General features: G+C 41.5%; 1 protein-coding gene across 2 annotated transcripts in view; it reads right to left on the minus strand.

The window, feature by feature from the left end:
* Window positions 1-872: 872 nt before the first annotated feature.
* GTF2B (general transcription factor IIB) overlaps window positions 873-13929 on the minus strand; it is a 47181-nt gene continuing 34124 nt past the window's right edge. The window contains exons 3-7 of one of the 2 annotated variants that reach the window (XM_033225499.1): window positions 12446-12579; window positions 8538-8684; window positions 8280-8409; window positions 5246-5527; window positions 873-1373 (exon numbers count right to left, since the gene is read on the minus strand). In XM_033225499.1, the coding sequence (XP_033081390.1) occupies window positions 1240-1373; window positions 5246-5527; window positions 8280-8409; window positions 8538-8684; window positions 12446-12579 (827 nt within the window). In that variant the 3' untranslated portion in view covers window positions 873-1239. The remainder of the gene's footprint in view (window positions 1374-5245; window positions 5528-8279; window positions 8410-8537; window positions 8685-12445; window positions 12580-13929) is intronic. The other variant, XM_033225500.1, reaches the window with a different exon arrangement.

Here is a 13929-nt window from a genome sequence, read left to right on the forward strand (position 1 = left end):
CTGACCCTGCCCACCAGGCCACAACAGGAGATTGTCTTTCTAATCTAGTGCTAACCTCTTTTCAGATGTTTCAGAACTGTGACACCTGTTTCCAGAGCAGTGCAGTTACCAGTGGTGATGTCTAGCTTGGATTCAAGTCCCCTGTAAAAGCCACCTGCAGGCCCAGTAATCTTCATTTAAAGTGCTCTTTAGGCCAGGTGTGGAGGCATGCGCCTCTAATCCCAGCACTGTGGGAGGCCAGGGTGGGCAGAGGTCAGGAGTTCTAAACCAGTCTGGCTAACATGGCGAAACCCTGTCTCTACTAAAAATACAAAAAAATCAGCTGGGCGTAGTAGTGGGCACCTGTAATACCAGCTACTTGGGAGGCTGAGGCAGGATAATCGCTTGATCCCTGGAGGCAGGGCAGAGGTTGCAGTGAGCTGAGACTGGGCCACTGGACTCCAGCCTGGGCAACAAAGCAAGACTGTATCAAAAAATAATAGATAATAAATGAAATGCTCTTTAGCCTGTGAGTATACCAGTAAGCCTAACAAAGAATAAAAAAGAACCAAGGATATGCAGATTCTACAAAAGATTTTAACATCCAGAAATTAAAATCTGTTGATCTGCTGCTGCTATTAATTTACCAGCATCATCTTCTCTGCTCAATAAGCTCACTGAGAAAATCACATACTTAGAACATTTTAATGTCTGTCAAGCTGGTGCCTTTCAAAAGGTCCAAGCTCATCACTTCTTGTTTAATAGTAGACATATTAATAAATCTCTCATATGAATCCTTTCAAACTGGACACTAAATACGATGTCGATGTTAACAATGGTTCTCAAAAGCTTTTGCTCTTTCCATGAATTTATTAAAATAAAAACTACGTATATATAATGGAAATAAAGCTTTATTAGCTGCAATTATTTGCATTATTTATAATTATGTATAAGTTAAATGTAACATAATTATAACAAAAACTTTAGTTTTGAAAAATGTTTTATTCAAGAATTACATAATTTCAAATATCTTCCAAAATACAGTTTCCTAGATTGCTACAAAAGAAATTTGATAAATTTAAATCATTAAATATGTTTCACTAGTATATACATAGAGAATGCCAAGCAATAGTATTCAGCCCTGGAATGCGTACCATGTCTTTTGTTTTTCCTCATGAAAGGCTCAACCCAGCATTTTGTATAGGCTATGTACAACAGGCAAAGTTCTGTATTCAAGAATCTCACATTAGCTGCCTCAATTTATAGCTGTGGTAGTTTGTCCACTGGGGTGTCAAATTTGAAGTCTGTAGGAAACAGATCCGGGGCTCGAGGATAGATAAGTCTATAGGACTGTCTGATTGTAACATCAGCAACACCAGCAATATCGCCAATTTCTAAAAGACAAAAATCAAAACATTAACCATCATTTCCATCCTACCTCCTTTCCATTACCTGCATTGTGAGATATGATTATACAGTATAAAGCGCCCAACTTAAAAACAAAACCAGAAGTGATTTCTAAAACCTGATAATGGAAATACATACTAAAAGGTAGACAGCAGCAGCTAGGCCAGACGCAGTGGCTCACGCCTGTAATCCCAGCACCTGGGGAGGCCGAGTTGGGCAGATCACTAGGTCAGGAGATCGAGACCAGCCTGGCCAACCATGGTGAAACCCCATCTCTACTAAAAATACAAAAAATTAGCCGGGCGAGGTGGCGGGCGCCTGTAGTCCCAGCTACTCAGGAGGCTGAGGCAGGAGAATTGCTTGAACCCGGGAGGAGGAGGGTACAGTCAGCCGAGATCGCACTACTGCACTCCAGCCTGGTGACAGAGCAAGATTCCATCTCTAAATAAATAAATAAATGATGTTTAAAAATCCATTTTAATAAAGCATTCATAATGCTTAACCAAATATTGACTCAAAAAAAAAGGCGGGAGCTAAAGTCAGTAACCAACAACAATAAAAATGATAGCAGTAGTTACTACTTTACAGAGCTGTCAATGTTTTAAAGGGTTTAACTAATATAAAATATATGAATAGTGTTCAGGACTTAGTATTAGGAGTGTTATCTTATACTGGGTATCATATTTACAACTGACTGCTCCTTTTTCTTTATAAATCTTTCTGATGATCACAAAGTACTCCACAAATACATTCTTGTAAAGAAATTCACTTTTTATTTGTTTAAAAGCTCCCATGCAAAATCTCCCCTAGCTAACTTCTGTTAAGAGGTTCCTATTAAAAACAAAATGTGACACTGTAAATACTGTTCTACAGTCTTTTTTTTTACTTAATACATCGAGGTCAAACAGCTACTTATAGCATATGGAGATGTTTTTCACTGATACAAGCACATAAGCAAATATTTTTAGCTCAAACGAACATTTCTAGTCTATTACAAAATCCTAATAGATCCACTTTTACCCTTTAAAGTCACTGTCCCTTTTTTCCTTTCAAAGTCATTAAAAGAAATACCAAAGGACTGCCACTACAATATTTGGTTAAGTATTATGAATGCTTTATTAAAATGGATTTTTAAACATCACTTATTTATTTAAAGATGGAACCTCGCTCTGTCACCCAGGCTGGAGTGCAATGGCAAGATCTCGGCTCACTACAACCTCTGCCTCCCCAGTTCAAGCGATTCTCCTGTCTCAGTCTCCTGAGTAGCTGAGGCACCTGCCACCACATCCAGCTAATTTCTGTATTTTTAGTAGAGGCGGGGTTTCACCATGCTCCCCAGGCTGGTCTCAAACTTGTCACCTCAGGTGATCCACCTGCCTCAGCCTCCCAAAGTGCTGGGATTACAGGCATGAGCCACCATGCCTGGCCTAAACATCTTTTAATACAAACTCATTTTATCACCTTTTCAGTTGATTCAAATCAAGTGAGGTTTTAGTGATTTTCACTGTGAATGCCTGCCATCACTGTACAATTAGCTAATTTTAAATTTCCTTATCTCACACTGCATTACATTATTCTACATCTAAATACCAATAAATGGCAACTATTTGAATGTCAACTGCCTGCTGTGAAGGGAAGAGAGGGACCTTACATTTGAAGACTTTTCATATAAAGCTAAAAAGCAGAAAGCACCAAGATTAATGTTTCTATGTTGTTCATTAGAATAAACTTTACAACTAGAAATGTACCTCAAGGACAAACTGCCTAACTGCAACTTCTCAATTTTACTAAAAGACTCAAAATTTCCTTAAAACGTAAGTGAAGGCCAAAGGGAATGGATAATGGCTCCTTTAAATAACTAATGATTGGCTTCCTTTTTCTAATTATTCCTATCATTTATTATTTTTTCAACATATAGCCTAAGCTGAAGGCTGTTGTGAATAGAGTATTATGAAGTTATGGAGGCCAGTAATTCACTAACTCACTTTCTGTTTTTGTTTTTTGAGACAGTCCTGTTCTGTCTCCCAGGCTGGAGTACAGTGGTGCAATCTAGGCTCACAGCAACCTCTGCCTCCCAGGTTCAAGAGATTCTCATGTCTCAGCCTCCCAAGTAGCTGGGACTACAGGTGTACACTACCATGCCGGGCTGATTTTTGTATTTTTAGTAGAGACAGGGTTTTGCCATGTTGGCCAGGGTGGTCTTGAACTCCTGGCCTCAAGCAATCCACTCACCTTGGCCTCCCAAAGTGCTGGGATTACACGTGTGAGCCACCACGTCCTGCCACCTTTTTTTTTTTTTTTTTGAAAAAGAGCCTCACTCCATCAACCCAGGCTGGAGGGCAGTGGCATGATCTCAGCTCACTATAACCTCTGCCTCCTGGGTTCAAGTGATTCTCCTGCCTCAGCCTCCCTACTAGATGGGATTACAGATGTGTGCCACCACACCTGACTAATTTTTTTGTATTTTTAGGAGACAGGGTTTTGCCATGTTGGCCAGGAGGCTGGTCACCACACCTAGTTTATGAATTTCTTTACATGCATTTGTTTATGAATAACTTCTATAATTCTCAAAGATTTAGAAAGGAGTAGTCACTTCTAAATTTAAAAGGGAGTTAGTTGGCCATGCGTAGTGGCTTGTGCCTATAATCCCAGCACACTGGGAGGTGGAGGCAGGCGAATCACATAAGGCGGCCAGGAGTTCGAGACAAGCCTGCCCAACATGGTGAAACCCAATCTCTACTAAAAATACAAATATTAGCTGGGCGTGGTGGCATGTGGCTGTAGACCCAGTTACTCAGAAAGCTAAGGCAGGAGAATAGCTTCAACCCAGGAGGTGGAGGTTGCAGTGAGGCACGAGAATAGCTTCAACCCAGGAGGTGGAGGTTGCAGTGAGCTGAGATTGCGCCCCTGCATTCCAGCCTGGGCAACAGAGGGAGACTGTTTCAAAAAAAACGGAAAAAGGAAAAAGGAAAAGAAATTCACTTAATACTTCCGGTGAAAGTTTTCCTACAACACTAAATTTAAACATGGTTTTAGAAAGTTGAACCACTTACGTCTACTTACTCCAGAATTTGTATTAAGAAACTGTAAAATACTGTACAAGATGGGAAAAAACCAACCTTCACAGAATATTAAAGGCTGATGGCCAACACATATTTTACAGCGTGTCTATCTGCAGGATCCCATGCCAAGCAGTGAGAAACAAAGCATGCCTCCCTGACCCCTAAGATTTAAAAAGGTAAGTTTAGGGAGGAAAAGAGTATGATCAAGAGGATATATTTAGGGAGAAAAAAGAACTTGTAAGAATAAAAGACGTACAAACTAAAATAATTCAAATGGGAAAAAAATAGGTTTGTTTACAGGGTTATGTCTCTGAACATTTTTTTTTATGAGCTATTTAAAAGCAAAACATTTTTTCTTAACATTTTGATGTTGAGGAACGATGTCTTAAATGTGGGTTTCTTTTTTTTTTTTGAGATGGACTTGCTCTGTCGCCCAGGCTGGAGTGCAATGGCACAATCTCGGCTCACTGTAACCTCCACCTCCCAGATTCAAGCAATTCTCCTGCCTCAGCCTCCTAAGTAGCTGGGATTACAAGCCCCACCACCACACCCAGCTAATTTTTGTATTTTTAGTAGAGATTGGGTTTCACCACATTCATCAGAATGGTCTCGAACTCCTGACCTTAGGTGATCCACCTGCCTTGGCCTTCCAAAGTGCTGAGATTACAGGCATGAGTCCCTGTGCCCGGCCAAATGTGGGTTCTTGCTATTTACCTGGTTCAAACTTAAAATGGAAGAACAATCACATGCTGCAAATTTCACAGTTTACTGCCACACTTCCTGATGACGAACCCTACCTTTTTGGGTCCTCTTTTCAGCTGATGCCTGTGAGGCCATGTAAATAGCTGCCGCTGCCACAGAGATGGGGCTCCTCCCAGGAACCAAGTCCAATTCCACAGCTTTACGGGCTATATGGGTAGCTGCCATCTGCACTTGTTTAGGAAGACAAAGATTGGAACAGAATCTGGACATGAAGTCCCCAGTTGTAATCAAATCCACACTGGTTTCTAGTGCTTTCAAAATAAGTTTAAAACACCGACCAATTTCTTTCTTAGAAATTCGTGATACGGCACATATTTCTAAAAGAAAAAAAAATTAAATAATTCACTTAAGCCATATAGTTCATCTTAAAATCTACCATTTCTAATTATAAACATAATATACATTCTAATTGTAAAACATTCAATCATGCCTTAAAGATAAAACCCTAATTCTCTCAGTGATACTCCCCCCCAGAGATAACTGCAAATTTCTCAGTTAACTTTAATGTTCATCACACTTTTTTTTTTTTTTAAGACGGAGTCTCACTCTGTCGCCCAGACTAAGAGCAGTGGCACTATCTCAGCCCACTGCAACCTCCACCTCCTGGGCTCAAGTGATTCTCCTGCCTCGGCCTCCCGAGTAGCTGAGATTACAGGCAGGCACCACCATACCTGGCTAACTTTTGTATTTTTAGTAGAGACGGGGTTTCACTATGTTGGCCAGGCTTGTCTAGAACTCCTGACATCAGGTGATCCTCCTGCCTCGGCCTCCCAAAGTGCTGAAATTATAGCCGTGAGCCACTGCGCCAGGCCTAATATTCTTCACTCTTTAAATATAGGGTTTTTGTTTGTTTTTTGAGATGAAGTCTCACTCTGTCGTCTAGGCTGGAGTGCAGTGATGCCATCTCAGCTCACTGCAACCTCTGCTCCCCGGGTTCAAACGATTCTCCCGCCTCCTGAGTAGCTGGGATTACAGGCGCCTGCCACCGCACCTGACTAATTTTTTGTATTTTTAGTAAAGATGAGGTTTCACCATCTTGGCCAGGCTGGTCTTCAACCCCTCACCTTGTGATCTACCTGCCTCGGCCTCACAAAGTGCTGAGATTACAGGCGTGAGTCACTGAGCCTGGCTAAATTTAGTTCTTAATCTTTCAAAATATTAACTGCTCTAAGGATTAATTCATTGCAAGTAAATTTCTTTAAATGAAAAATTGATATTTATATATTAACCTGTTGTAAGCAGCGTTATCAAGGAGCTGAAAGAAAATACTCAAGCTAAAGGATGCCTCTTATGCAACACAGTGTCATGTGTACATAAAATCCCTGCAATTATGGGCTATATAGCTCGATGAGATAAAATATTTGACCCTGTTATTCCCAGATGCAACCACCATACACTTTCAGAAGAAATTTGACAAAAGCTCTGTTTTAGTTATAAAAACAACAAAAAAGATGATGATAAAGGCCATCACCTCTTCACTTTTACATAAGAAAACATAAAAAATAAATACTCACTGGATGAATAAAGGGTTAAGTATAGTCTTCAGCTAAACTGGCTTTGGTAGTGTAAGTCAGTGAGCAACACTGAACAAACTTACATATTCCCATGTAACTGCAAACTGTATGAAAAATACCAGTTCTTTCAAAGCCTCCAACTGAAGTGTAAAAATGCAAACAATATACCTCAAGAGAAAAAACTTCACTGATACTTTTTTTTAATTTATTTTTGAGATGAAGTCTTGCTCTGTCGCCCAGGCTGGAGTGCAGTGGTGCGATCTTGGCTCGCTGCAACCTCTGCCTCCCGAGTGGCTGGGATTACAGGCGCGCACCACCATGCCTGGCTAATTTTTGTATTTTTGGTAGAGCCAGGGTTTCACCATATTGGCCAGGCTGGTCTCGAACTCCTGACCTCAGGTGATCCTCCCACCTCGGCCTCCCAAAGTGCTGGGATTACAGGTGTGACTCACCGTACCTGGCCTTCACTGATACTTTCTAAAGCTTGACTCCCTCATCTACAGAGACCAGTGCTAGAAATGGAAACTGTTTTCATGTAAACCAAATGTGTAAATGGCCTACTTTGGTTTACCATTACAGGCCTGAAAGCCCACAAAATAACAGTCCATCAAAAGATCTCACTAGCAAAGAACATAGTGGGCTTACATGGACTAAAATGAGTCTACGTGGGAAAACAGCCTAAAAGAACATGCTATGAATTTGCTGTCAAGGAACAAAATAAGTCGACACTGGCAAATGATGCTCAAGTGGATTACTGTAGTGACAATAAAGATGACTTAGCTTCTAAGTGTCAAAGCTGACATTGGGGCCGGGCGCGGTGGCTCAAGCCTGTAATCCCAGCACTTTGGGAGGCCGAGTCGGGTGGATCACGAGGTCAGGAGATCGAGACCATCCTGGCTAACACGGTGAAACCCCGTCTCTACTAAAAAATACAAAAAACTAGCCGGGCGAGGTGGTGGGCGCCTGTAGTCCCAGCTGCTCGGGAGGCTGAGGCAGGAGAATGGCGTGAACCCGGGAGGCGGAGCTTGCAGTGAGCGGGAGGCTGAGGCAGGAGAATGGCGTGAACCCGGGAGGCGGAGCTTGCAGTGAGCGGAGATCCGGCCACAGCACTCCAGCCTGGGCGACAGAGCGAGACTCCGTCTCAAAAAAAAAAAAAAAAAAAAAAAAAAAAAAGCTGACATTGGTCTGTTTCTTTAATATGATGTAGAAAATGCTATTTTAGGCTGGGCACAGTGGCTCACGCCTGTTAATTCTAGCACTTTGGGAGGCCAAAGCGGGCAGATCACCTAAGGTTAGAAGTTCGAGACCAGCATGGCCAACATGGCGAAACCCTGTCTCTACTAAAAATACAAAAGTTAGCCAGGTGTGGTGGCACATGCCTGTAATCCTAGCTACTCAGGAAGCTGAGGCAGGAGTATAGCTTGAACATGGGAGGCAGAAGTTGCAGTGAGCCACGATTGCACCACTGCACTCCAGCCTAGGTGACAGAGTGAGACTCCATCTCAACAAACAAACCAACCAACCAACAACAAAAAAAACAAAGCTAAAAACTTACCTTTAAATGTCCTAGGAACCCCTTCTTGTCTACAGGCAATATAGAGACAAGCAGAAGCTATAGCATCATTAGCTCTTCCCTTCAGGCTCTTCTGTTCATATACTTGCTTGAATAAATTATTCGTTCGATCCTTCAAAGCAGAGAAACTTAAGTTAACTCTATGTCATTTAATTAGCTGCAATATCGAAATTTAACGTGTTCATTAAATTATGCAAAGTCAATGCCAGAATGGCTTAAAGGAGGTAGACAAGAACTTACAACTATATTTCGAGGTAGATTGATTCTGTCTGCCATGGTAGTGATTTCTTTGAATGCATTCATCATTGCCCGATCAGAACTGCTCATCGTTCTCCGATTCTGGTACTTAGAATTGCCAAATTCATCAAAACTTGCAGCTCCTGTACCCTATAGAACAGTTAAAACTATGAAAAAACGTTTTGGAAAGTATGAATAATGGACAATTTCTATGAAAATATAACTTACAAGATTTGATTCTATCTAGACTAGAAATCTGAATTGTGCATCCTGCCCATCTATACTAAAGGAATATGTAATTCTAACAACTGTTCAAGAACATAGAAAATGTGAAGCTTAAAGTGTATAAATAGAAATATGATACAAAAACCTGACAAAACCATGGAAAAAGGAAGTCTAATTTCACTTAGAAATATGATAAAAAATATCAAATACTAGAAAACAGAATCCAACAGCATATTAAAAGATAGTATATCACGACCAACCGGAGATTGTTCCACAAGATATTATTAGAGAATCAAATAATGTAAAACATTGTATTATTAGATCTAAGGAGAAAAATCATGATCATCTCCAAAGGTGCTAAAAAGGCAAATGAACAAAATTCAAAGTTCATTTTTGATAAAAACTCATAGGACACTACAAATGAGTACTTCCTCACATTAGAAAACTACTCTCCTCTGCCCAAAGCCAGTATAATTAATGAAGAAACATTACCAGCATTATCACCAAAATCACAAGACAAACGCACCTCCTACTGCTACCATTTTATAACACTGATCGGGAAAACTAGCCAATTAACCAAGAGAAAAATCGGAAGTACAAAATTGGAAAGGAGGTGATAAACTATTTGCAGATAGTATCTTTATACACCTGGAGTATGCAAGAAAATCACTTAAAAAAAGCTGCTATAAATAATTCATTAAAGCAGCAAGGTCAAAATAAATAGAAATGAATACCCTTCATAAGTACAATCAACCAGTTAAAAGACAAGAAAAGCAAATTTTTCAATTACAACAACAAAAATCTTGGAATACACTTGAGAAACATGTGAGATGTTCATGAAGAAAACTTTCAAACATCTGCTGAAGGACACATAAGATACCTAAGGAAATGGAAAGGTATTATGAGTTGTTTTTTTTTTTTTTTTTTTTTTGAGACGGAGTCTGGCTCTGTCACCCAGGCTGGAGTGCAGTGGCCGGATCTCAGCTCACTGCAAGCTCCGCCTCCCGGGTTTATGCCATTCTCCTGCCTCAGCCTCTCGAGTAGCTGGGACTATAGGCGCCCGCCACCACGCCTGGCTAGTTTTTTTTTTTTTTGTATTTTTTAGTAGAGACGGGGTTTCACCGGGTTAGCCAGGATGGTCTCGATCTCCTGACCTCGTGATCCGCCCGTCTTGGCCTCCCAAAGTGCTGGGATTACAGGCTTCAGCCACCGTGCCCGGCCCATTATGAGTTTTTGAATACAAGATTTGTTATGAAGAAGTCAATTTTCCCTCTGTCAATTTGCAAATGAATCTGACCAAAACCCCAGTGAAAACATTAAATATTAAAAAACAGGCCGGGCGCGGTGGCTCGTGCCTGTAATCCTGGCACTTTAGGAGGCTGAGGCGGGCGGATCACCTGAGGTCGGAAGTTTGAGACCAGCTTGACCATCACAGAGAAACCCTGCCTTTACTAAAAGTACAAAATTAGCCAGGCATGGAGGCACATGCCTGTAATCCCAGCTACTTGGGAGGCTGAGGCAGGAGAATGACTTGAGGTGGTTGTGGTGAGCTGAGATCACGTCATTGCACTCCAGCCTAGGTGACAAGAGTGAAACTCCATCTCAGAAAAACAAAACAAAACAAAACAGGCAGAGTGTGGTGGCGCACGCCTGTGGTATCAGCTACTCGGGAGGCTGAGACAGGAGGGTCACCTAAGCCTGGGAGTTTGAGGCTGCAGTTAACTATGATCACATCACTTCACTCTAGACTGGGTGACAGAATGAGACCCTGTCTCAAAAGAAAAAAACCAAAAAACCCCACAGAAAACAGAATCCAACAGTGTATTAAAAGGCAGTAATATCAACCAAGTGGAGACTGTTCCACAAATATATTAAAGAATCTAATATAATACATCATATTAATAGAACTAAGGAGGAAAATCATATGATCAACTCCAAAGGTACAAAAAATGCAAGTGAACAAACCTAAACTTTTTTAAAAAATGAAACAAACTTAACCTTTAAATGGAAAACACTAGTGAAGAAAATGCTGAAAAAGAAGAGCAATGAGGGAAAACTAGTGCTACTATATATTAGAACAGTGTGGTACGGCATTTGACTAACTGGACCAGGACAGGAAAAAATAGAAAGTCGAAAAATATGTCCAAGTACACATAGAAATTTATTATGTGATAAATCTAGCAGCCTAAATATATTTCTATCTTGGCCACGGATGGTGGCTCACACCTGTAATTCCAGCACCTTGGGAGGCTGAGGTGGGTGGATCACTTGAGCCCAAGAATTGGGACCAGCCTGGGCAACATGGTGAAACTTTGTCTCTACAAAAAAATAAAAAAAATTAGCCAGGTGTAGTGGCCCACACCTGTGGTCCCAGCTACTTGGGAGGCTGAGGCAGAAGGATCACTTCAGCCAGGGAGGGGGAGGTTGCAGTGAACTGAGATCATGCTATCGCACTCCCACCTGAGCGACAGTGTTAGACCCTGTCTCAAAAACAAAACAGGCTATGTAGGGTTCGGCATGGTAACTCATGCCTGTAATCCCAGCGCTTTGGGAGCCTGAGGCGGGAGGATTGCTTAAGACCAGGAGTTCAAGACCTGCCTGGAAAAGAGTCTCACTCTGTCACCCAGGCTGGAGTGCAGTGGCGTGATCTCGGCTCACTGCAACCTCCGACTCCTGGGTTCAAGCAATTCTCCTGTCTCAGCCTCCTGAGTAGCTGGAATTACAGGCGCCTGCCACCACGCCTGGCAACTTTTTTTGTATTTTTAGTAGAGGTGGGGTTTCACTGCGTTGGCCAGGCTGGTCTCAAACTCTTGACCTCAAGCTATCTGCCTGCCTCGGCCTCCTAAAGTACTGGGATTACAGGCGTGAGCCACTGAGCCTGGCCAAAAAAATTTAAAATAATATAAATTAGCCAGGTGTGGTGGTATGCGCCTGTAGTCCTAACTACTTGGGAGGTCAGGGAAGGAGGACCACTGGAGCCCAGGAGTTTTGAGCATGCAGTGAGCTTTGATTATATCATTATACTCTAGCCTGTTGCCCAGACAAGTTTTTCTTTTTTATTCTTTAAAGATGGAGTCTCTCTCTGTCACCTAGGCTGGAGCGCAGTGGCGCGATCTCGGCTCACTGCAACCTCTGCCTCCTGGGTTCAAGCAATTCTCTGCCTCAGCCCTCCTGAGTAGCTGGGATTACAGGCGCCCACCACCATACCCGGCTAATTTTTGTATTTTTAGTAGAGACGGGGTTTCGCCATCTTGGCCAGGCTGGTCTTGAACTCCTGATCTCCACCCACCTCAGCCTCCCAAAGTGCTGGGATTGCAGGCGTGAGCCACCATGCCCAGCCGAGGAGACATTCTTGATATTCAAAGAATATATCAATATTAACTCATGAAGGCCACACTACACTCATTTTTTGTGTGTATACAAAATGTGATTTATGAAAAAAAGGCCTGATATAAAGTCCCTGTAATTTTGATTTAATTTGGATTTAATTTGATTTAAAAGTCTTCCCCACTTTAGGATGGAATACACACACAAGTTAGCCATCATTCACAATGATATTACTGGCAAATCTTATTGGACAGGTCAAGAGTCCCCACTGGTGCAGTGACATACTTTTGCAAAGTTCCCAAACTCTCAGGTCTATGGTCATTCTGCAATTGGTATTTCCCGCCAAATGGACTTATTACCTTGCCAATCATGGTAGACAAATCTCCATCACTCAGAAGAGGATTCTGAGAATCTCCAACTCGAGATGGATCTTTTGTTGCTTTGTCATTGCTGAAAGTTCGCCATTCAGATCCCACATCGATAACCCGGTCACCTAAGAATATAAGCACATACCTGAATCATTTTGTCAAGATAAGGTTTACTTAACTACACTGTCCAATGCCCAACTAAGCCATTTTATTCCCAGGAAATCTCCACATGGACATCTAGGATCTAGCTCAAATATCACATTTCAGACATTTGTCCTAAAGCATTCCTTTAACTATTGTGCCAGTCTAACAATAATCCTCTTGAAACATTATGCTATGATATTCTAACTCTTGGAAGAAAAAAAATGTCAAAAGTGGCAAAGTACAGCTATTCATATGTGAGGCAAAGGCAATCCAATGTAATAATGATTAAGAACCAGATTTTGCACAAAATTTGCAACAGACATGGGAAAAAAACCAGAAAACATTTTTTAGAATGGTGTTAATGCAAATAATTTCATATTAAAACATCACTAAGTTTTGGCGGGAAATGCTTTGCAGAAAATAAGCCTAAGCTTCTGTTTCAAAGTAACAATTTTTTTTTTTCTTTTTTTTGAGACGTAGTCTCGCTCTGTCGCCCAGGCTGGAGTGCAGTAGCCGGATCTCAGCTCACTGCAAGCTCCGCCTCCCGGGTTTATGCCATTCTCCTGCCTCAGCCTCCTGAGTAGCTGGGACTACAGGCACCCGCCACCACGCCCAGCTAGTTTTTTGTATTTTTTAGTAGAGACGGGGTTTCACCATGTTAGCCAGGATGGTCTCTATCTCCTGACCTCATGATCCGCCCGTCTCGGCCTCCCAAACTGCCAGGATTACAGGCTTGAGCCACCGCGCCCGGCCCAAAGTTAACAATTTGATGAAAAATATATGTGGCCAAATAATTTATACAGAATAAACTTCAAGCCTAGATATAATTTATACAGAATAAACTCAAGCCTAGAATCAGTAAGAAGAAAGCCTGGTAGGCAAACTTTTCTCTTTAAGCAAAGAGGCAGCATCTAAATATATCATGTCAAAAAAAAGCAGACACAAGTAAACTGTATTATTACTGTTTTGGTGAGAAATCTCAATGTCTGGCAATACCTTCAGAGTAGTCAAAAGTTACCAATGAACACTTACACACGCTCCTCATTGTGCCCTTTTGTACATGTTCTCAATATTCACAGCCTTATCAAGGGAGGTACCACTTTTACTGCCACTTTACAAATACAATGAACGAGCCTAAGATCACATAGCTAGAACTGAAATGCACATCAGAGTCTGTTCTACACTCCAATTATAAAACATGAGCTTTTTCAGTGAATTGTGATGAAGCTGAAAGTAGGAAGGAACCAGACCATTTCATCTTTGTGTATACACAGCAAGCAGAAACAAATGGCAGAAACCAGTTACTGCAGTAATTAGAGTTATGGTATTAA

This window comes from Trachypithecus francoisi, unplaced genomic scaffold, assembly GCF_009764315.1.
Source record: "Trachypithecus francoisi isolate TF-2019V2 unplaced genomic scaffold, Tfra_2.0 Lachesis_group12, whole genome shotgun sequence".
Lineage (NCBI taxonomy): Eukaryota > Metazoa > Chordata > Mammalia > Primates > Cercopithecidae > Trachypithecus > Trachypithecus francoisi.